At 48.8% G+C, this 23,694-nt stretch overlaps 1 protein-coding gene across 1 annotated transcript in view; it reads left to right on the forward strand.

Annotated features, from left to right (window-relative positions):
* The window catches only part of LOC139386032 (unconventional myosin-XVI-like), a 157,265-nt gene that overhangs the window by 55,513 nt on the left and 78,058 nt on the right, over positions 1-23,694 (forward strand). The window contains exons 6-10 of the mRNA XM_071131432.1: positions 2,414-2,539; positions 5,781-5,856; positions 16,929-17,079; positions 17,685-17,829; positions 17,993-18,103. Coding sequence (XP_070987533.1) covers positions 2,414-2,539; positions 5,781-5,856; positions 16,929-17,079; positions 17,685-17,829; positions 17,993-18,103 — 609 coding nt within the window. The remainder of the gene's footprint in view (positions 1-2,413; positions 2,540-5,780; positions 5,857-16,928; positions 17,080-17,684; positions 17,830-17,992; positions 18,104-23,694) is intronic.

Genomic DNA, 23,694 nt, shown 5'->3' on the forward strand with positions numbered 1-23,694 from the left:
GCTTCTTCGAAAAGAAAGCACAGGGGCGGAGCTTTAGTGGCGTACCCGAGCGCTGAGACAGCACAGCCCCTATCCCAGCCTCGGACGGGTCCACCTCAACTATGAACGCCAAGGAGGGATCAGGATGAGCCAGCACGGGAGCCGAGGTAAACAGAGCCTTTAGGTGACTAAAAGCCCTGTCCTCCCCAGCTGACCACTGCAGTCGCACCGGTCCCCCCTTCAGCAAGGAGGTAATGGGAGCCGCTACCTGACCAAAACCCCGGATAAACCTCTGGTAATAGTTGGCAAACCCTAAGAACCACTGCACCTCCTTTACCGGGGTTGGAGTCGGCCAATTACTCACCACTGAAATGCGGTCATTCTCCATCTCCACCCCTGACGCCGAAAGGCGGTACCCTAGGAAGGAGACGGACTGTTGGAAGGACAGACATTTCTCAGCCTTGACGTACAGGTCATGCTCCAACAGTTGACCAAGCAACCTGCATACCAGGGCACATGCTCGGCGCGTGTAGCGGAGTATATTAGAGTGTCATCTATATACACCACTACACCCTGCCCGTGCAGGTCCCTGAAAATCTCATCTACAAAAGACGTACAGCATGACGAGGTACTCATAGTGCCCAGAAGTGGTGCTAAATGCCGTCTTCCACTCATCCCCCGCCCGGATACTCACCAGGTTGTAAGCGCTCCTGAGGTCCAATTTTGTGAAGAAGCGTGCCCCGTGCAATGACTCTGTCACACTGGCTATGAGAGGTAGCGGGTAACTGTACTTTACCGTGATCTGATTTATACCTTGATAGTCAATACACGGACAGAAACCTACATCCTTCTTCTTCACAAAAAATTAACTTGAGGAGGCAGGTGAAGCCGAATGTATCCCTCTCCCAGAGATTTGGTGACATATGTTTCCATAGTCGCCATCTCCTCCTGTGACAGAGGATTCCATCCCGCGCCGGCAGCCAGAGTTCGAAAGTCCAGCCCGAAATCTTGTGCGTTCCTCATCCCCTGTCTGAGATGATACAAGTGTTCCCCCGCCGCGCGGTGAAATCCTCGTAATTGTCCAACGTCGGTCCTTCCCTTCCCCAGATGGCGTTGGCCCATTCCAGTGCTTTACCAGTCAGACAGGAGATGAGGGCGCTCACTCTCTCGTGTCCCAAAGGGGCTGGCTGAACGGTTGCCAGGTCGAGCTCCAGCTGGAGTAGGAACCCCTGGTACCCGGCAGCCGTTCTGTCATACGCCCCCGGGAGCGAGAGCCGATTCGGCTCTCCTGGTGAAGGAGGGGGGGACATCGGTGTAGGTTGTTGTGGGAGCTTGAGGTATTTAATAGCAATAGCAAGACTATGCTCACTGAGTCTGTGCATAGTCAAAGCTTTCCTTAAGTTTAGGTCAGTCACAGTAGTCAGGTATTCTGCCAATGTGTACTCTCTGTTTAGGGCCAAATAGCATTCTAGTTTGCTCTGTTTTTTTGTTAGTTCTTTCCAATATATTTTTGTTTTCTCATGATTTGATTGGGTCTAATTGTGTTGCTGTCTTGGGGCTCTGTGGGGTGTGTTTGTGTTTGTGAACAGAGCCCCAGGGCCAGCTTGCTTAGGGGACTCTTCTCCAGGTTCATCTCTCTGTAGGTGATGGCTTAGTTATGGAAGGTTTGGGAATCACTTCCTTTTAGGTGGTTCTAGAATTTTTCTGGATTTTGATAATTAGCGGGTATCGGACTAATTCTACTCTGCATGCATTTTTTGGTGATTTACTTTGTTCACAAGGATATTTTTGCAGAATTCTGCATGCAGTCTCAATTTGGTGTTTGTCCCATTTTGTGAATTATTGGTTGGTGAGTTGACCCCAGACCTTAGTCTTTCGATCTCTCTCTCTCTCTCTCTCTCTCTCTCTAGCTCTCTGTCTCTCAATTCAATTTCAATGTAAGGGCTTTATTAGCATGGGAAACATTGGTTAACATTGCCAAAGCAAGTGAACTAGATAATAAACAAAAGTGAAATAAATAAATAAAAATGTACAGCAAACATTACACTCACAAAAGTTCCAAAATAAAAAAGACATTACAAATGAAATGTTATGTGCAAATAGTTGAAGTACAAAAGGGATATTGGTTATATTTTGAATGGTGTTTGTTCTTCAGTGGTTGACCTTTTCTTGTGGCAACAGGTCACAAATCTTGCTGCTGTGACGACACACTGTGGTAGTTCACCCATATGGGAGTTTATCAAAATTGGATTTGTTTTTTTAATTATTTGTGTATCTGTGTAATCTGAGGTAAATATGTGAATCTAATATGGTCATACATTTGGCACGAGGTTAGGAAGTGTAGCTCAGTTTTTTTTTCTCTCTCTCTCTCTCTCTCTCTCTCTCTCTCTCTCTCTCTCCTTCTCTCTCTATCACTCTATCCTTCTCTCTCTAGCTCCACATAGCGTGTGCTAGTGGCTACAGAGAGGTGGTGTCCGTGCTGCTGGAGCACGGGGTGGACCCTCAGCCCTCCGACAACAGCTATTGGACACCTCTCCACCTAGCTGCCAAATATGGACAGGTACTGACTGTCATGTCACTGTACATTCACCTATCCACTCCTGTCAGATCCATGGAGGTGAACAAGAATTTGATTAGTGAATTAACACTTTTCTAAAATGATATTCAGCCTTAATCTTGTATGGGAAGGTAGAATGTTTAACAATTGGCTGGGAATCAATCATTTTTAATGAATAGTTTATAAATCAGTATTTGGTGGCTAGTTTATAGACGGCTATTGTCTGGCTAGTTTATAGACTACTATTGTCTGGCTAGTTTATAGACTGCTATTGTCTGGCTAGTTTATAGACTGCTATTGTCTGGCTAGTTTATAGACTTCTATTGTCTGGCTAGTTTATAGACTGCTATTGTCTGGCTAGTTTATAGACCACTATTGTCTGGCTAGTTTAGAGACCGCTATTGTCTGGCTAGTTTATAGACCGCTATTGTCTGGCTTGTTTATAGACCGCTATTGTCTGGCTAGTTTATAGACCGCTATTGTCTGGCTAGTTTATAGACCGCTATTGTCTGGCTAGTTTATAGACCGCTATTGTCTGGCTAGTTTATAGACCGCTATTGTCTGGCTAGTTTATAGACCGCTATTGTCTGGCTAGTTTATAGACCGCTATTGTCTGGCTAGTTTATAGACCGCTATTGTCTGGCTAGTTTATAGACTGCTAATGTCTGGCTAGTTTATAGACCGCTATTATCTGGCTAGTTTATAGACCGCTATTGTCTGGCTAGTTTATAGACCGCTATTGTCTGGCTAGTTTATAGACCGCTATTGTCTGGCTAGTTTATAGACCACTATTGTCTGGCTAGTTTATAGACCGCTATTGTCTGGCTAGTTTATTGACCTCTATTGTCTGGCTAGTTTATAGACCGCTATTATCTGTCTAGTTTATAGACCGCTATTGTCTGGCTAGTTTATAGACCGCTATTGTCTGGCTAGTTTATAGACCGCTAATGTCTGGTTAGTTTATAGACCGCTATTGTCTGGCTAGTTTATAGACCGCTATTGTCTGGCTAGTTTAAAGACCGCTATTGTCTGGCTAGTTTATAGACTGCTAATGTCTGGCTAGTTAATAGACTGCTATTAAATTAAGTACATGGTGACAGAGACTTCCTTTGCTGTGCTAAGTCTCGTCAGCACTCCACTCTTGATTACAGTCCCTACCCACTTCACTGGAGGCTGGGTCTGGCACTGCATACAAACTAAACACGATAATGAACCTGCTCAGCGTTATCATCAACAGGCACATTCAGAGAGCAGGTGACAGCCTCATCGCACCGTCTCTGAAACACTTTATATTACAAGTATGTTTATAGGTTAAATAAAATGGTTATGGAATGGTTAGGTTAGGCTAGGTTAACGAATTAAAAACAAAATATGTAGCCTACAATTAGGTTGCATTCATCTCTTGATTCCACTACTGCTGTCTATTAGTAATTGTATGGAGGTCAGTAATGTGGTGTTCAGTTGTTTATGGGTCACTACTGTTGCAAGTTGCTTCTTGCTTCAGTCACAGCAACGTTAGCTCATACAATCATGCAGTAAACTCAGCGATCCCTGTAACCATAGAACTGGTATTTCACTGACACATATAACAGGCTAATATTTCACTATCCTGCGTAAACAACTCATCCTTTACACATCATCATGCAGAGAGGAACCCATCCTTTACACATCATCATGCAGAGAGGAACCCATCCTTTACACATCATCATCATGCAGAGAGGACCCATCCTTTACACATCATCATCATGCAGAGAGGACCCATCCTTTACACATCATCATCATGCAGAGAGGAACCCATCCTTTACACATCATCATCATGCAGAGAGGACCCATCCTTTACACCTCATCATCATTCAGAGAGGAACCCATCCTTTACACATCATCATCATGCAGAGAGGACCCATCCTTTACACCTTATCATCATGCAGAGAGGACCCATCCTTTACACATCATCATCATGCAGAGAGGACCCATCCTTTACACCTCATCATCATTCAGAGAGGAACCCATCCTTTACACATCATCATCATGCAGAGAGGACCCATCCTTTACACATCATCATCATGCAGAGAGGAACCCATCCTTTACACATCATCATCATGCAGAGAGGACCCATCCTTTACACCTCATCATCATTCAGAGAGGAACCCATCCTTTACACATCATCATCATGCAGAGAGGACCCATCCTTTACACCTTATCATCATGCAGAGAGGACCCATCCTTTACACATCATCATCATGCAGAGAGGACCCATCCTTTACACATCATCATCATGCAGAGAGGAACCCATCCTTTACACATCATCATCATGCAGAGAGGACCCATCCTTTACACCTCATCATCATTCAGAGAGGAACCCATCCTTTACACATCATCATCATGCAGAGAGGACCCATCCTTTACACCTTATCATCATGCAGAGAGGACCCATCCTTTACACATCATCATCATGCAGAGAGGACCCATCCTTTACACCTCATCATCATTCAGAGAGGAACCCATCCTTTACACATCATCATCATGCAGAGAGGACCCATCCTTTACACCCATCATTCAGAGAGGAACCCATCCTTTACACATCATCATCATGCAGAGAGGACCCATCCTTTACACCTCATCATCATTCAGAGAGGACCCATCCTTTACACCTCATCATCATGCAGAGAGGAACCCGTCCTTTACACATCATGCAGAGAGGAACCCATCCTTTACACATCATCATCATTCAGAGAGGACCCATCCTTTACACCTCATCATCATGCAGAGAGGAACCCGTCCTTTACACATCATGCAGAGAGGAACCCATCCTTTACACATCATCATCATGCAGAGAGGAACCCATTCTTTACACCTCATCATCATGCAGAGTGGATATAGTATCAGCTACATGTCAGACAACTGTTTTGTAGATATGCATATGGTATCAGCTACATATCAGACAACTGTTTTGTAGATATGGATATAGTATCAGCTACATATCAGACAACTGTTTTGTAGATATGGATATGGTATCAGCTACATATCAGACAACTGTTTTGTAGATATGGATATGGCATCAGCTACATATCAGACAACTGTTTTGTAGATGTGGCTATGGTATCAGCTACATATCAGACAACTGTTTTGTAGATATGGATATGGTATCAGCTACATATCAGACAACTGTTTTGTAGATATGGATATGGTATTTTCTGTGTAATAATGAAGGTGTGTGTCTATGTCTGTCCGTCTCTCCTTGCAGACAAGCATCGTTAGCCAGCTACTGAAGCACAGAGCAGATCCAACTCTCCTAAACTGCAACCAAGACAAGCCCTCAGGTATAATACAGTGACACACACGCACACACACACACACACACACACACACACACACACACACACACACACACACACACACACACACACACACACACACACACACACACACACACACACACACACACACACACACACACACACACACACACATACGCTAGGCAGGTTGTAACAAAGCAAATAGATGGCTTTCGATTGATCCAGCTGAGTTATCTACATAGCCTACTGTTCCAGTGGTCACTCAGATAACCCACCAGAGTCGAATGACGCACCGGTGCGTATATCTAAGTTACATAACAAAAAAGTCTGAAAAATCTGTCAGTTTAAACTAGAAACCTGTTTTATTGAATTGAATGCGTCTCAGTCCGCCAGGGTTGCACTTCCTCATCTGTGGTGAAAGTTCACAGAGTGATGTTTGTCAAATGAGTTTTCATGACCGCAACATATGTGTATGTAAACAAAAATCAACTATACTGTACATACACTTAGGTTGGAGTCATTAAAAATCGTTTTTCAACCACTCCACACATTTCTTGTTAACAAACTATAGTTTTGGTAAGTCGGTTAGGACATTTACTTTGTGCATGACACAAGTCATTTCTCCATCAATTGTTTACAGATTATTTCACATTTAATTCACTGTATCACAATTCCAGTAGGTCAAAAGTGTACATACACTAAATTGACTGTGCCTTTAAACAGCTTGGAAAATTCCAGAAAATGATGCCATGGCTTTACAAGCTTCTGATAGGCTAATTGACATAATTTGAGTCATTTGGAGGTGTACCTGTGTATTTATTTCAACTTACCTTCAAACTCAGTGCCTCTTTGCTTGCCATCATTGGAAAATCAAAATAAATCAGCCAACCTCAGAAAGAAATTGTAGACCTCCACAAGTCTGGTTCATCCTTAGGTGCAATTTCCAAACGCCTGAAGGTACCACGTTCATCTGTACAAACCATAGTACGCAAGTATAAACACCATAGGACCGCGCAGCCGTCATACCACTCAGGAAGGAGATGCGTTCTGTCTCCTAGAGATGAACATACTTTGGTGCGAAAAGTGCAAATCAATCCCAGAAAAATAGCAAAGGACCTTGTGAAGATGCTGGAGGAAACGGGTACTAAAGTATTTATATCCACAGTAAAACGAGTCCTATATCGACATAACCTGAAAGGCAGCTCAGTAAGGAAGAAGCCACTGCTCCAAAACTGCCATAAAAAATACAGACTACGGTTTGCACATGGGGACAATGATCGTACTTTTTGGAGAAATGTCCTCTGGTCTGATGAAACAAAAGTAGAACTGTTTTGCGATAATGACCATCGTTATGTTTGGAGGAAAAAGGCGGATGCTTGCAAGCCGAAGACACCATCCCAACCGTGAAGCACGAGGTGGCAGCATCATGTTGTGTGGGTGCTTTGCTGCAGGAGGGACTGGTGCAATTCACAAAATAGATGGCATCATGAGGTAATAAAACTATCTGGACATTTTGAAGCAACATCTCAAGACATCAGTTACAGCTTGGTCGTAAATTGGTCTTCCAAATGGACAGTGACCCCAAGCATACTTCCAAAGTTGTGGCAAAATGGCTTAAGGACAACAAAGTCAAGGTATTGGAGTGGCCATCACAAAGCCCTGACCTCAGTCCTATAGAACATTTATGGTCAGAACTGAAAAAGTGTGTGCGAGCAAGGAGCCCTACAAACCTGACTCAGTTACACCAGCTCTGTCAGGAGGAATGGGCCAAAATTCACCCAACTTGTTGTGGGAAGCTTGTGGAAGACTACCCGAAACATCTGACTGTCACGCTCGTCGAAATGAGTGGACCAAGGTGCAGCGTGGTAGGCGTACATTTTCCTTTATTAAATGAACACAGAACAAAAACAACAAAATACCAAACGAAACGTGAAGCTAAACGTGAAGCTAAATAATAGTGCGAACAGGCAACTATCCATAGTCAAGATCCCACAAAGCACAATGGGAAATGGCTACCTAAATATGATAAACGATAAACAGCTGCCTCTGATTGGGAACCATACTAGTCCAACATAGAAATATAATTCACCTAGATAACCCACCCTTAAATCACACCCCGACATAACCAACATAGAGATTAAAAGCTCTCTATGGTCAGGGCGTGACACTACCCCCCCCCCCTAACGTCAAGGGGGGCGGCTCCGGTGCGGGGCGAAGTACCCACTCCGCTCATGGACACTTCATCAGAGGAACTGGACCGTGCCGCGTTGCCGGAGGAATCGGACCGTAGATCATCGCCAGAGGAACCGGAACTTAGATCGTCGTCGGGGACTCCGGACCGTAGATCGTCTCCAGGGACTCGGGACCGTGGTTCATCAAACGGAGGCTCCGGACTGGGAACCCTCGCAGGAGGCTCTGGACTGGGAACCCTCGCAGGAGGCTCCGGACTGGGAACCCCCGCTAGAGGCTCTGGACCGCAGACCGTGGCTGGAGACTCTGGACCGCAGACCGTCTCAGGAGGTTCCGGACCGCGGACCTTCTCAGGAGGTTCCGGACTGTGGACCGTCGTTGGAGGTTCCGGACTGTGGACCATCGTTGGAGGTTCCGTACTGTGAAACGTCGCCGGAAGCTCTAGACTGGGAACTGTCGCCGGAAGCTCTGGACTGTGGAGGCGAACTCGAGGACTGGTGCGTGGGACCGGTACAGGTGGCACCGGGCTGATGACATGCACCTCAGGGCGAGTGCGGGGAGGAGTCACAGGATGTACTGGACTGTGGAGGCGCACTTGAGGCCTGATGCGTGGGACTGGTACAGGTGGCCCCGGGCTGATGACACACACCTCAGGGTGAGTGCGGGGAAGAGGCACAGGACGTACTGGACTGTGGTGGCGCACTGGATACACAGTAATTATGGCCGGTGCAGGATATACTGGGCCGTGGAGGCGCACCGGAGGTCCGGAACGTGGAGCTGGCACAACGCTTCCTGGCTGGTGTCAGGTGCGGGGCGCTGGCACATGGCGCACTGGGCTGTAAAGGCGCACTGGCAACACAGTGCATAGAGCCGGCACAGGATATCCTGGACCGAGGAGGCGTACTGGAGACCAGGAGCGCTGAGCCGGCACAACCCGTCCTGGCTGGATGCTCACTTTCGCACGGCAAGTGTGAAGAGCTGGCACCAAGCGCACCGGGCTGTGACAGTGCGTTTGCAGAGACAGTGCGTTTCACCGCATAACATGGTGCCTGAATGGTCACATGCTCCTTAAAGCGAGTGTGGGGAGTTGGCTCTGGTCTGGAACCTGCCTCCGCCAACCACCCCTAGTGCCCCTCGTGCTTGCGTGTGCCTCTCGTGCTTTCGTCTTGGTTGCGAACCCCGGAGTTGTCGTTGACCCTCCTTCGCTGCCTCCGTCTGCTTCCCCAGCAGGCTTTCATATCTCTCCAATACTTCCTCCCAAGTCCAGGCTATTCTCTCCTCAACCTCCTCTATAGACAAGGATGCCATCTCCTCCCGAGCACGCTGCTTGGGCCGCTCATCGAAATGAGTGGACCCACCCTTAAATCACACCCGACCTATCCAACATAGAGAATAAAAGCTCTCTATGGTCAGGGCGTGACATTGACCCAAGTGAAACTATTTAAAGGCAATGCAACCAAATACTAATTGAATGTATGTAAACTTCTGACCCACTGGGAATGTGATGAAGAAAATAAAAGCTGAAATAAATCATTCTCCTGTCACGTTCTGACCTTTATTTCCTTTGTTTTGCCATTATTTAGTATGGTCAGGGCGTGAGTTGGGGTGGGCAGTCTATGTTTGTTTTTCTATGATTTGGGTATTTCTATGTTTCGGCCTAGTATGGTTCTCAATCAGAGGCAGGTGTCATTAGTTGTCTCTGATTGAGAATCATACTTAGGTAGCCTGGGTTTCACTGTGTGTTTGTGGGTGACTGTTCCTGTCTGTGTTTGCACCAGATAGGGCTGTTTTGGTTTTGCACATTCACTTGTTTTTGTTAGTCTATTCATGTATAGTTTCTTGATTAAAGAACCATGAATAATAACCACGCTGCGTTTTGGTCCGCCTCTCCTTCACCTTCAACAAGAAAACCGTTACAGAATCACCCACCACAACAGGACCAAGCGGCGTAGTAACAGGCAGCGGCAGCAGGAGCAGCGCGAGGAGTACTGGACATGGGAGGATGAGTTGGATGGTAAAGGACCCTGGGCACAGCCTGGAGAATATCGCCGCCCCAAAGAAGAGCTGGAGGCGGCGAAGGCGGAGAGGCGCTGATATGAGGAGGCAGCACGGCGGCGTGGATGGAAGCCTGAGAGTCAGCCCCAAAAATTTCTTGGGGGGTGGCACACAGGAAGTGTGGCGAAGCCAGGTAGGAGACCTGCGCCAACTTCCTGTGCTTACTGGGGGGCTGGAGACACCGGGTAGGCACCGTGTTATGCTGTGAAGCACACGGTGTCCCCAGTGCGGGTGCATAGCCCGGTGCGGTACATTCCAGCTCCGCGTATCGGCCGGGCTAGAGTGGGCATCGAGCCAAGTGCCATGAAGCCGACTCTACGCATCTGGTCTCCAGTGCGTCTCCTTGGGCCGGCTTACATGGCACCAGCCTTGCGCATGGTGTTCCCGGTTCGCCTGCATAGCCCAGTGCGGGCTATTCCACCTCGCCGCACTGGCAGGGCGACCGGGAGCATGCAACCAGGTAGGGTTGGGCAGGCTCGGTGCTCAAGAGCTCCAGTGCGCCTGCACGGTCCGGTCTATCCGTCACCACCTCCACGCACCAGGCCTCCGGTGGCAGCCCCCCGCACCAGGCTGTCTCTCCGGCTCATCCTTACAGGTGCTCCCGCTGCCGGAGCCTTCCTCCTCTCCAGCGCTGCCGGAGTCTCCCGCCTGTTCGGCGCTGCCATAGCTCCCGCCCCTCAGTCCAGAGGCGCTAGAGCCCCTCATTCCAGAGGTGCCAGAGCTACTCAGTCCAGCGCTGCCAGAGCCTTCCTCTCCAGCGTTGCCGGAGCTTCCCGTCTGCCCAGCGTCATCAGAGTCGCCAGTCTGCCCAGCGCCGCCAGAGCCGCCAGTCTGCCCAGCGCCGCCAGAGCCGCCCGTCTGCCCAGCGCCGCCAGTGCCGCCAGTCAGCCAGGGGCCGCCAGTGCCACCAGTCAGCCAGGGGCCGCCATTGCCGCCAGTCAGCCAGGGGCCGCCAGTGCCGCCAGTCAGCCAGGGGCAGCCAGAGCCCCTCAGCCCAGAGGCGCCAGAGCCCCTCAGCCCAGAGGCGCCAGAGCCCCTCAGCCCAGAGGCGCCCGAGCTGCCCCTCTGTCCCAAGCTGCCCCTCTGTCCCGAGCTGCCCCTCTGTCCCGAGCTGCCGCCCCTCTGTCCCGAGCTGCCCCTCAGTCCCGAGCTGCCCCTCTGTCCCGAGCTGCCCCTCTGTCCAGTGGGGTCATTGAGAAGGGTGGCCATGGTTAGAAAGCCACGGAGGCGGACAATAAGGCGGACTAAGACGATGGGGAAGTGGGGTCCGCGTCCCGCGCCAGAGCCGCCACCGCGGACAGACGCCCACCCAGACCCTCCCCTATAGGTTAAGGTTTTGCGGCCGGAGTCCGCACCTTTGGGGGGGGTACTGTCACGTTCTGACCTTTATTTCCTTTGTTTTGTCATTATTTAGTATGGTCAGGGCGTGAGTTGGGGTGGGCAGTCTATGTTTGTTTTTCTATGATTTGAGTATTTCTATGTTTCGGCCTAGTATGGTTCAGGCAGGTGTCATTAGTTGTCTCTGATTGAGAATCATACTTAGGTAGCCTGGGTTTCACTGTTTGTTTGTGGGAGATTGTTCCTGTCTGTGTTTGCACCAGATAGGGCTGTTTTGATTTTGCACATTTCTTGTTTTTGTTAGTCTATTCTCCTTCACCTCAAGAAAACCGTTACATCTCCCTACTATTATTCTGACATTTCACATTCTTAAAATAAAGTGGTGATCCTAACTGACCTAAAACAGGGAATTTTTACTAGGATTAAATGTCAGGAATTGTGAAAAACTGAGTTTAAATGTATTTGGCTAAGGTGTATGTAAACTTCCGACTTGAACTGTATCTTGTAGATTTAGAACAGACACTTCAAAACGTTGTTTCTTATGACTTATTTTTTAGACTGTCCTATTTGCCATGTATGAATGTGTTATTCTGTGCGTTTCTATGGGCTTTAGTTGTAATGGCCAAATCAATATTTTCTATTACTTCTTTTAATTCAACTTTATTTATACATACAGGGGTAATCAGATGTGATAAATAATCCATAGTATGACCATCTTAAAACAATTCCATATGATATGGTGTGTGTGTGTCCGTGTGTGTCCATGTCCTTCCCCATTAACCAAACATAAAATTAACACTCCACACTCTGTGTGTGTGTATGCATGATTGTGTGTGTGTGTATGCATTGTGTGTGTGTGTATGATTGTTTGTACAGTTTGTGTGCGCCCGCGTGTTTGTGTGTGTGCATGCATGTCTGCGTATGCGTGTGTGTGAGGAGTTGAGAGACAGCTCCTTGTTGCTGTTTGCGGTAACACACAGGATCTATGGGCTTCTGTTTCATCTGTCTGCAGCGAAGTATCTGTTGTCAGACACTCTCATGCTGTTAGGGATGCTAACCTGTCTATTCCCCTGGGCTCCATGCCTCAACAGCACAGGAATGAAATCACCAGGGGAAAATATACTTTGTTTCCTTTGGCTGGACAGCATACAGAGTTACTAGTTAATAACCAAATGCAATGCAACAAATGCCACAGCAATGCTGAAGTACACTGCCTTTGAATCCCCAAGAGAATAACAAGTAGAACTTTGTTATTGTAGTGCATAATGTAGAGACTGTCTAAAGCGTTGAATGTCAGTGTACCCCAGATGTGGATGCAGAGGGAAAGGAGGAGAGAGACTCGTGCTCTCCATGTCAACCGCTCCATCATAGTGGGAGATTGCAGCCTATTGCACTCCTCATCCAATAGCGGAATCAGAAACCTTCTCTAGCAGTAATTAATAGTCCATTCTAACATGTAGGTTTAACTCAGGGATAGATGTGACACCACAGGGAGACATAATCTTGCCGTTTTCGCTTAGACTCCACCCGATGTGTGCGTGCGTGCAAGAGAGAGAGAGACAGAGAGAGAGAAGTGTTGTCACTGTATGAAAGAAAAGAGGATAAACTGTATCCCTGTCACGCCCTGACCATAGTTTACTTTGTATTTTCTATGTTTTGATTGGTCAGGGTGTGATCTGAGTGGGTATTCTATGTTTCATGTCTTGTTTGTCTATTTCTATGTTCAGCCTGATATGGTTCTCAATCAGAGGCAGGTGTTCGTCATTGTCTCTGATTGGGAACCATATTTAGGTAGCCTGGGTTTCACTGTGTGTTGGTGGGTTTTGTTCCTGTCTATGTGTTTTCACCAGATAGGCTGTTTAGGTTTTCGTTACGTTCTTTATTTTGTAGTGTTTGTATTGATTCGTGTTTTACGTTTGTTTATTAAAACATGGATCGCAATCTACACGCTGCATTTTGGTCCGACTCTCCTTCTCATACAGAAAACCGTTACAGAATCACCCACCACAAAAGGACCAAGCAGCGTGTCAACAGGCAGGAGCAGCGCGAGGAGACGCGCAATAAGGATTTCTGGACATGGGAGGAAATCCTCGACGGGAGAGGACCCTGGGCTAAACCAGGGGAGTGTAGCCGCCCAAAGGTGCAGCAGGAGAAGAGGCAACAGGAGCAGCCCAAAGAGGAGGTATGGACATGGGAGGACGAATTAGAAGGAAGAGGACCCTGGGCTCAGCCAGGAGAATATCGCCGCCCCAAAGAAGAACTGGAGGCGGCGAAAGCGGAGAGGCGCAGATATGAGGAGGCAGCACGACGTAGCGGATGGAAGCCTGAGAGGCAGCCCCAAAAATTTCTTGGGGGGGGGCTAACAGGGAGTATGGCTACGCCAGGTAGGAGACCTGGGCAGACTCCCTGTGCTTACCGGGGGGCTAGAGAGACCGGACAGGCACCGTGTTATGCAGTGGTGCGCACGGTGTCTCCAGTGCGGGTGCATAGCCCGGTGCGGTATATTCCAGCTCCGCGTGTCTGCCGGGCTAGATTGAGCGTCTAGCCTAATGCCATGAAGCCGGCTCTATGCAGCTGGTCCCCAGTGCGTCTCCTTGGGCCGGCTTACATGGCACCAGCCTTGCGCTCGGTGTCTCCGGTTCGCCTGCATAGCCCAGTGCGGGCTATTCCACCTCGCCGCACTGGCAGGGCGACCGTGAGCATTCAACCAGGTAAGGTTGGGCAGGCTCGGTGCTCAAGAGCTCCAGTGCACCTGCACGGTCCGGTTTTTCCAGTACCACCTCCACACCCCAGCCCTCCGGTAGCAGCTCCCCGCACCAGGCTTCCTGTGCGTGTCCTCGGCCCAGTACCACCAGTGCCAGCACCACGCATCAGGCCTACAGTGCGCCTCGCCTGTCCAGCGCTGCCAGAGCCTTCCTCCTCTCCAGCGCTGCCGGAGTCTCCCGCCTGTTCAGAACTGCCAGTCTGCATAGAGCTGCCAGTCTGCAAGGAGCTGCCAGTCTGCATAGAGCTGCCAGTCTGCAAGGAGCTGCCAGTCTGCAAGGAGCTGCCAGTCTGCAAGGAGCTGCCAGTCTGCATAGAGCTGCCAGTCTGCAAGGAGCTGCCAGTCTGCAAGGAGCCGCCAGAGCTGCCTTTCTGCAGGATGCCGCCAGAGCTGCCTTTCTGCAAGGAGCCGCCAGAGCTGCCAGTCTGCAAGGAGCCGCCAGAGCTGCCAGTCTGCAAGGAGCCGCCAGAGCTGCCAGTTAGCATGGAGCAGCCAGAGCAGCCAGTCAGCATGGAGCAGCCAGAGCTGCCAGTCAGCATGGAGCAGCCAGTCAGCATGGAGCAGCCAGAGCTGCCAGTCATCATGGAGCAGCCAGTCAGCATGGAGCAGCCAGAGCAGCCAGTCGACCAGACTCTTCCAGATCTGCCAGTCGACCAGACTCTTCCAGATCTGCCAGTCGACCAGACTCTTCCAGATCTGCCAGTCGACCAGACTCTTCCAGATCTGCCAGTCGACCAGACTCTTCCAGATCTGCCAGTCGACCAGACTCTTCCAGATCTGCCAGTCGACCAGACTCTTCCAGATCTGCCAGTCGACCAGACTCTTCCAGATCCGCCAGTCGACCAGAATCTTCCAGATCCGCCAGTCGACCAGAATCTTCCAGATCCGCCAGTCGACCAGAATCTTCCAGATCCGCCAGTCGACCAGACTCTTCCAGATCCGCCAGTCGACCAGACTCTTCCAGATCCGCCAGTCGACCAGACTCTTCCGGATCCGCCAGTCAGCCAGGATCTTCCAGAACCGCCAGCCAGCCAGGATCTGCCGGATCCAACCACCTGCCTGAGCTTCCTCTCAGTGCTGAGCTTCCTCTCAGTGCTGAGCTTCCTCTCAGTGCTGAGCTACCCATCAGTCCCGAGCTACCTCTGTCCCGAGCTGCCCCTCTGTCCCGAGCGGTCTTTAAGGAGGGTAACCTATCTAGGGACGCTAAGGAGGTGGACTAAAACTGTTATGGAGTGGGGTCCACGTCCAGCGCCAGAGCCGCCACCGCGGACAGATGCCCACCCACACCCTCCCCCATAGGTTTAAGTTTTGCGGCCGGAGTCCGCACCTTGGGGGGGGGGTACTGTCACGCCCTGACCATAGTTTACTTTGTATTTTCTATGTTTTGATTGGTCAGGGTGTGATCTGAGTGGGTATTCTATGTTTCATGTCTTGTTTGTCTATTTCTATGTTCAGCCTGATATGGTTCTCAATCAGAGGCAGGTGTTCGTCATTGTCTCTGATTGGGAACCATATTTAGGTAGCCTGGGTTTCACTGTGTGTTGGTGGGTTTTGTTCCTGTCTATGTGTTTTCACCAGATAGGCTGTTTAGGTTTTCGTTACGTTCTTTATTTTGTAGTGTTTGTATTGATTCGTGTTTTACGTTTGTTTATTAAAACATGGATCGCAATCTACACGCTGCATTTTGGTCCGACTCTCCTTCTCATACAGAAAACCGTTACAATCCCTCCCCTGTGGCCTTTTAGACCTCATTACAGATGGAGGGGATCTTAACTCCCCCTATCTCTGAAGCTCAGATGGAGGGGATCTTAACTCCCCCTATCTCTGAAGCTCAGATGGAGGGGATCTTAACTCCCCCTATCTCTGAAGCTCAGATGGAGGGGATCTTAACTCCTCCTATCTCTGAAGCTCAGATGGAGGGGATCTTAACTCCTGCTATCTCTGAAGCTCAGATGGAGGGGATCTTAACTCCTCCTATCTCTGAAGCTCAGATGGAGGGGATCTTAACTCCCCCTATCTCTGAAGCTCAGATGGAGGGGATCTTAACTCCTGCTATCTCTGAAGCTCAGATGGAGGGGATCTTAACTCCCCCTATCTCTGAAGCTCAGATGGAGGGGATCTTAACTCCCCCTATCTCTGAAGCTCAGATGCATCGATCCTCAGTGGGGTTCACACTGTCTCAGCACTGGCACATCTATATGGATGGGTTTGGATGAGGCCCTTGGTGAATTAGCCTAGAATGATTTAAATCTCAACGCATCCCTTTGAATAGTATTGTCTATCATTAATGTTCAGAGAATTGATATTGGAGAACATTTTATGTGTTTCAATAATTGGCTGGTGTTCGACATAAATGTCTATGCAACATTCTATATCTTTGCAGCTAGATAGAGGCTAATTTCAAGCGCTCTAGCATTGAAAGTACTGAAAGTACCCATCAGTGACTACAACTCCTGACCACTATACTGTAGTTAAACAATAAGGTCAGAGGGCGTGTGGTATATTGGCTATATACCACAAATGCCTGAGGTGCCTTATTGCTACCAACATAAATAAAACAGTAAACAATTATTTTTGCGTCATATTGTCTGATATACACACGGCTAAAATGCTGTTTCAGACAATCAGCATCCAGGACTTAATCTACCTGATTTATAATGCTGACAGACAGTCTGACAGACAGTCTTTCTCATTGTTAACCCTTAGTGGTTATTCTCTTAACCTGCTGTGTTCCCTGTCCTGGTTCCAGGCATAGCAGCATCCGACCCCATCATGAACATGCTGCTGAGAGCAGAGGAATGCTGGGTAGAGAGACTGAAGGACCCCTCTGTCCCACCGGCCCCTACAGACAAACGCTACGATGGAGGCGAACACGACCACCCCATCCCCGTCAAGAACCTGTGAGTTTGGTGATCAGATGATCAAATGACCTCACTTATCTATATTACACACATTATAGTATTATTTCTCTTCTACTTTTTACCTTTTTCTCCCCAATTTCATGGTCTCCAATTGGTAGTTATAGTCTTGTCTCATTGCTGCAACTCCCGTACGGACTTGGGAGAGGCGAAGGTCGAGAGCCGTGCTTCCTCCGAAACACAACCCAACCAAGCCGCACTGCTTCTTGACACTATGCCCACCTAACCCGAAAGCCAGCCGCACCAATGTGTCGGAGGAAACGCCGTACACCTGGTGACCGTGTCAGCGTGCATGCGCCCGGCCGGTCACAGGAGTTGCTAGAGTGCAATGGGACAAGAACATCCCTGCCTGGCCAAGCCCTCCCTTAACCCGGACGAAGCTGGGCCAATTGTGCGCCGCCCCATGGTCTTCCGGTCACGGCCGTCTGCGACAGAGCCTGGACTCGAACCAGGATCTCTAGTGGCACAGCTAGCAACTGCAATGCAGTGCCTAAGGCCATACAATATAGTTAAAGATGTTCCGGTGTCAGTATTGAAAAGCAAATGATTTGCTTAGTAATAATTGTACCTCCTGCCCAACCTTGTAGGACCCCCCTGTCCATGTCCCTCTCTAAGAGGGACAGTCTGTTGGAGAAGTGTGCCATGTTCAGGGAGTTGGGAGGGGGGCTGAGCAGATATTCTTCACAGGACAACGGTCTAGATGGACCCACAGGACCCTGCAAACTGGAGCAGGCAAGTACACTCAACATCTGCACTACAACGAAGTGTACACTCAATATGTTCACCTCTGCTATACACTTCACATCTCTATATTGCAGAAAAGTTTACACTTACTGTATGGGAAACCAAGTCCATGTGTGGTTGCTATGGTAACCTGTGTGGTGTGGTGTTGCAGGTGAAGCTGATGCCTCCGGCGCCTAATGATGACCTGGCGTCTCTCAGTGAGCTTACAGACAGCAGCCTGCTCTACGAGATGCAGAAACGCTTTGGCAACGACCAGATATATGTAGGTAGAACACACACACACGGAAACACACACACACGGACACACACATGGACACACTTACATACCATTGGAGTGATCTATTGATCGTGAGATGCCAGCTTGCACACTGGGCAGTCTTTCCCCTGACTGTCCCTAGATCCAGAGTTGAGGAGGGAAACCAGCACCCTTCACCCCTCCATCTCTCCACCCCTCCACCTCTCCACCTCTCCACCCCTCCACACCTCCACACCTCCACTCCTCAGACCCTCCACTCCTCCACCCCTCCACCTCTCCACCCCTCTACCCCTCCTCCTCTCCACTCCTCCACCTCTCCACCTCTCCACCTCTCCACCCCTCCACCTCTCCACTCCTCCACCCCTCCTCCTCTCCACCCCTCCACCTCTCCTCTCCTCCACCTCTCCACTCCTCCACCCCTCCTCCTCCTCTCCACTCCTCCTCCTCTCCACTCCTCCACCCCTCCTCTCCTCCACCTCTCCACTCCTCCATCCCTCCACCTCTCCTCTCCTCCACCTCTCTACTCCTCCACCTCTCCTCCACCCCTCCTCCACCTCTCCACTCCTCCACCCCTCCTCCTCCACCTCTCCACTCCTCCACCCCCCTCTCCTCTCCTCCACCTCTCCACTCCTCCACCCCTCCTCCTCTCCACCCCTCCACCTCTCCTCTCCTCCACCTCTCCACCCCTCCTCCTCTCCACCCCTCCACCTCTCCTCTCCTCCACCTCTCCCTCCTCCTCTCCTCCTCCACTCCTCCACCCCTCCTCTCCTCTCCTCCACCTCTCCCCCTCCTCCTCCTCTCCACCCCTCCTCCTCTCCACTCCTCCACCCCTCCTCTCCTCCACCTCTCCACTCCTCCACCCCTCCTCCTCTCCTCTCCTCCACCTCTCCTCTCCTCCACCTCTCCTCTCCTCCACCTTTCCACTCCTCCACCCCTCCTCCTCTCCACTCCTCCACCTCCACCTCTCCACTCCTCCACCCCTACTCCTCTCCACTCCTCCTCCTCTCCACCCCTCCACCTTTCCTCTCCTCCACCTCTCCACTCCTCCACCCCTCTTCCTCTCCACTCCTCCACCTCTCCACCCCTCCTCCTCTCCACTCCCCCACCTCTCCACTCCTCCTCTCCACTCCTCCACTCCTCCACCTCTCCACTCCTCCACCCCTACTTCTCCACTCCTCCTCCTCCACCCCTCCACCTTTCCTCTCCTCCACCTCTCCCTCCTCCACCCCCTCTCTCCACTCCTCCACCTCTCCACTCCTCCCCTCCTCCTCTCCCTCCCCCACCTCTCCCTCCTCCTCCTCCCTCCTCCACCCCTCCACCTCTCCACTCCTCCACCTCTCCACTCCTCCACTCCTCCTCCTCTCCCTCCTCCACCTCTCCACCCCTCCTCCTCTCCACCCCTCCACCTCTCCTCTCCTCCACCTCTCCACTCCTCCACCCCTCCTCTCCTCCACCTCTCCACTCCTCCACCCCTCCTCCTCTCCTCTCCTCCACCTCTCCACTCCTCCACCCCTCCTCCTCTCCACCCCTCCACCTCTCCTCTCCTCCACCTCTCCACTCCTCCACCCCTCCTCCTCCTCTCCACCCCTCCTCCTCTCCTCTCCACTCCTCCACCCCTCCTCTCCTCCACCTCTCCACTCCTCCACCCCTCCTCCTCTCCTCTCCTCCACCTCTCCACTCCTCCACCCCTCCTCCTCTCCACCCCTCCACCTCTCCTCTCCTCCACCTCTCCACTCCTCCACCCCTCCTCCTCCTCTCCACCCCTCCTCCTCTCCACTCCTCCACTCTTCCAATCTTCCACTCCTCCAGCCCTGCAGACCAGTTACTGGACCTGTGTTATTGTACATGGGTGGTTGTCCTGTTTATCTGTCTCTGTTGCCCGGCCAGGCACTGGTGGCTGCTAGTGGCAGTTATAGGGTTGGTACCCTCTTTGAGTCAGTCCCCCACCCCTCTCTGTCCTGTATTGTGGGCTAGTGGCTGATGTGTGAGTGGAGTGTGTGAGCTCTGGCCAGGGTCTGGTGTCTGGAAGGTGTCCCAGGAGACTCATTGTCTGCTGTTGCCAGGGACAAGACCCAGGGATGAGGGATGAATAGAACTACTAAGAGCCAGCCTAAATGTACTACACAGATATACGCAGAGATACACACGGACACGCGACACTCACACAAAGGATAAATAACCCATAATGGAGAATCAATGCCGTTTTGGTTCGATGGACAAAATCCATGACTGCAATTATGAGAAAATATGAGAGACATACAGACGTTTTCATTTTGGTTTCTGGACATTCTAACCAGTGGTGGAAAAAGTACCCAGATGTCAGACTTAAGTAAAAGTAAAGATGCCTTCATAGAAAATGACTCAATGAAAAGTAAAAGTCACCCAGTAAAATTCCACTTGAGTAACAGGGGCACACTCCAACACATCATTTACAAACAAATAATTTGTGTTTAGTGAATCCTCCAGATCAGAGGCATTAGATGACCAGAGATATTCTCTTGACAATTGTGTGAATTGGACCATTTTCTTGTTCTGCTAAGCATTCAAAATGTAACGAGTACTTTTGGGTGTCAGGGAAAATGTGTGGATTAAAAAGTACGTTATTGAAGTAAAAGTAAAAGTTGTTCAAAATATAAATAGTTAAGTAAAGTACAGATACCCCCCAAAACGGCTTAAGTAGTACTTCAAAGTATTTGTACTTAAGTACTTTACACCACTGATTGTAACCACATTTCACTGTTGCCTGGTCTATAGCTCCACATGGAGGATGGTGCTGTAGAATGACTGGAGCCAGACCAATGTGGAACACCCTGGCTATTCTCATAAGTGTGTGAAAAGGCTCCGATAACTTGGTTTTTACTGAGCCACAGATGGGGGAGAGACTGGCTTGTTGGACATGGAGAGGAGGGAGTAGATTGAAAGAGGACAGAAAAGAGAGGAAAGATTGAGAGAGAACAGAAAAGAGGGGGGAGATTGAGAGAGGACAAAGAAGAGTGGGTAGATTGAGAGAGGACAGAGAAGAGTGGGTAGATTGAGAGAGGACAGAGAAGAGTGGGTAGATTGAGAGAGGACAGAGAAGAGTGGGTAGATTGAGAGAGGACAGAGAAGAGTGGGTAGATTGAGAGAGGACAGAGAAGTGTGGGTAGATTGAGAGAGGACAGAGAAGAGTGGGTAGATTGAGAGAGGACAGAGAAGAGTGGGTAGATTGAGAGAGGACAGAGAAGAGTGGGTAGATTGTGAGAGGACAGAGAAGAGTAGGTAGATTGAGAGAGGACAGAGAAGAGTGGGTAGATTGAGAGAGGACAGAGAAGAGTGGGTAGATTGAGAGAGGACAGAGAAGAGTGGGTAGATTGAGAGAGGACAGAGAAGAGTGGGTAGATTGAGAGAGGACAGAGAAGAGTAGGTAGATTGAGAGAGGACAGAGAAGAGGGGGTAGATTGAGAGAGGACAGAGAAGAGTGGGTAGATTGAGAGAGAAAAAAGTCACCCGATCTTTGAAGTTCCTCCTAGAGAACATAGGGTTAGCAGTTAGCATTCAGCCAGCTCAGGTATTTTTGTGGGAAGTAGGGCTAGCACCTAGCAGCTGTACAGTAGTAGCTGTAAGGGTTAGTGTTTACTGTATATCTTTGTCAGAGGACGGCGTTTTGGCAGCAATATCTAGACAGCCTGAGGGTCTACAGTAGGAAGAAAGAAGAACCATAGAAATGAAATAAGAATACCTGTCTACCTCCATGCAGATTTTGCTTTACCATTTATGAAAGGGGCTTTGTGGTAAGGTTAGTATTTGGACCACACATAGGCTACAAACTGTCACAATACAGAAAATAAAATTATACACAATTTAAAACACCAAATTAAATAAACAGCTAATATTATTTAAATAATCAAACAAAACAAACACATGAATCAATATAAAATCCAGAGTCTTTCTCCTAAACTGACCCAGAGACAACAACACATCCAACTGAAACGTTACTTGGAGATTATTCCACATGATAGGGCCCTTGGTAGGAAAAGGCAGATTTACCCAACTCTGTGGATACAGGTGGAGTCTCCAGCATTAACCAACTCTGTGGATACACGTGGAGTCTCCGTCATTAACCAACTCTGTGGATACACGTGGAGTCTCCAGCATTAACCAACTCTGTGGATACACGTGGAGTCTCCGTCATCAACCAACTCTGTGGATACACGTGGAGTCTCTAGCATTAACCAACTCTGTGGATACAGGTGGAGTCTCCAGCATTAACCAACTCTGTGGATACAGGTGGAGTCTCCAGCATTAACCAACTCTGTGGATACACGTGGAGTCTCCGTCATTAACCAACTCTGTGGATACACGTGGAGTCTCCAGCATTAACCAACTCTGTGGATACACGTGGAGTCTCCATCATTAACCAACTCTGTGGATACACGTGGAGTCTCCATCATTAACCAACTCTGTGGATACACGTGGAGTCTCCAACATTAACCAACTCTGTGGATACACGTGGAGTCTCCAGCATTAACCAACTCTGTGGATACACGTGGAGTCTCCAGCATTAACCAACCCTGTGATCTAGTGTTGTAATCTGAGTTTCTGTATTTCAACAATGATGTTAAGTAAATTTGTAGTTTATTGACTAAGGCTTTATAAAGAAAAACAGAATAATGAAGTGACCTACGTGGTTTTAGCGAGGTCCAACCAACTTTATGATGAAGGATGCAGTGGTGTCAAAACTGTCAGATGTTATCAAACAAAGTGTGCTGTGATACATTGTGTCCAAGGGCTTCAAAACACTGGTAGCTGGAATTAACTATCTGTTTTCTGCTATTTAATGAAGGGATCTATCCCTATAGAAGAAGCCCAACTTAATTCTTAATTTATTGACTAACTCGTCAACATGCTTTTTAAAAGATATATTTTCGTCAATACAGATCCCAAGATATTTATAGGCAGGGACACGATCAATGAGGGAACCATCTAACGTACTTATGCACAAATCATCAGTTACATTATTACATGATTTGTAAAATAGCATGTACTTGGTTTTACCAGCAGGTTTCTTACCTGTATCACACTTTCCTGTTCTTGAGGGGGTCGGCAGAGGTTGCCAAAGCGCCCACGCTCCCAGGAGTGCATATTTGGGAATGAGCATGTCCATTCAACTGCAACGGTGGGGATTACTTTAAAAAGAGTTCTTATAATAGTGTTTATTGAAGTGTTTATAGACGTGTTTATTGGCGTGTTTACTGTTGTGTTTATTGACAAATTAATTGTTGTGTTTACTGTCGTATTTATTGTTGTGTTAATTGACATATTTATTGTCATGTTTATTGATGTATTTATTGGCGTATTTATTGATGTATTTATTGTCATGTTTATTGATGTATTTATTGTCATGTTTATTGATGTATTTATTGGCGTATTTATTGATGTATTTATTGTTGAATTAATTGATGTATTTATTGATGTATTTATTGATATATTTGTTGTCATGCTCATTGTTGTATTTATTGCCATTTTTATTGACGTATTTATTGTCGTGTTTGTATATGTATTTATTGTCATGTTTATTGACGGATTTGTTGTCATATTTATTGACGTATTTATTGTCA

This window comes from Oncorhynchus clarkii, chromosome 3 (assembly GCF_045791955.1).
Source record: "Oncorhynchus clarkii lewisi isolate Uvic-CL-2024 chromosome 3, UVic_Ocla_1.0, whole genome shotgun sequence".
In the NCBI taxonomy this organism is placed as follows: Eukaryota; Metazoa; Chordata; class Actinopteri; order Salmoniformes; family Salmonidae; genus Oncorhynchus; species Oncorhynchus clarkii.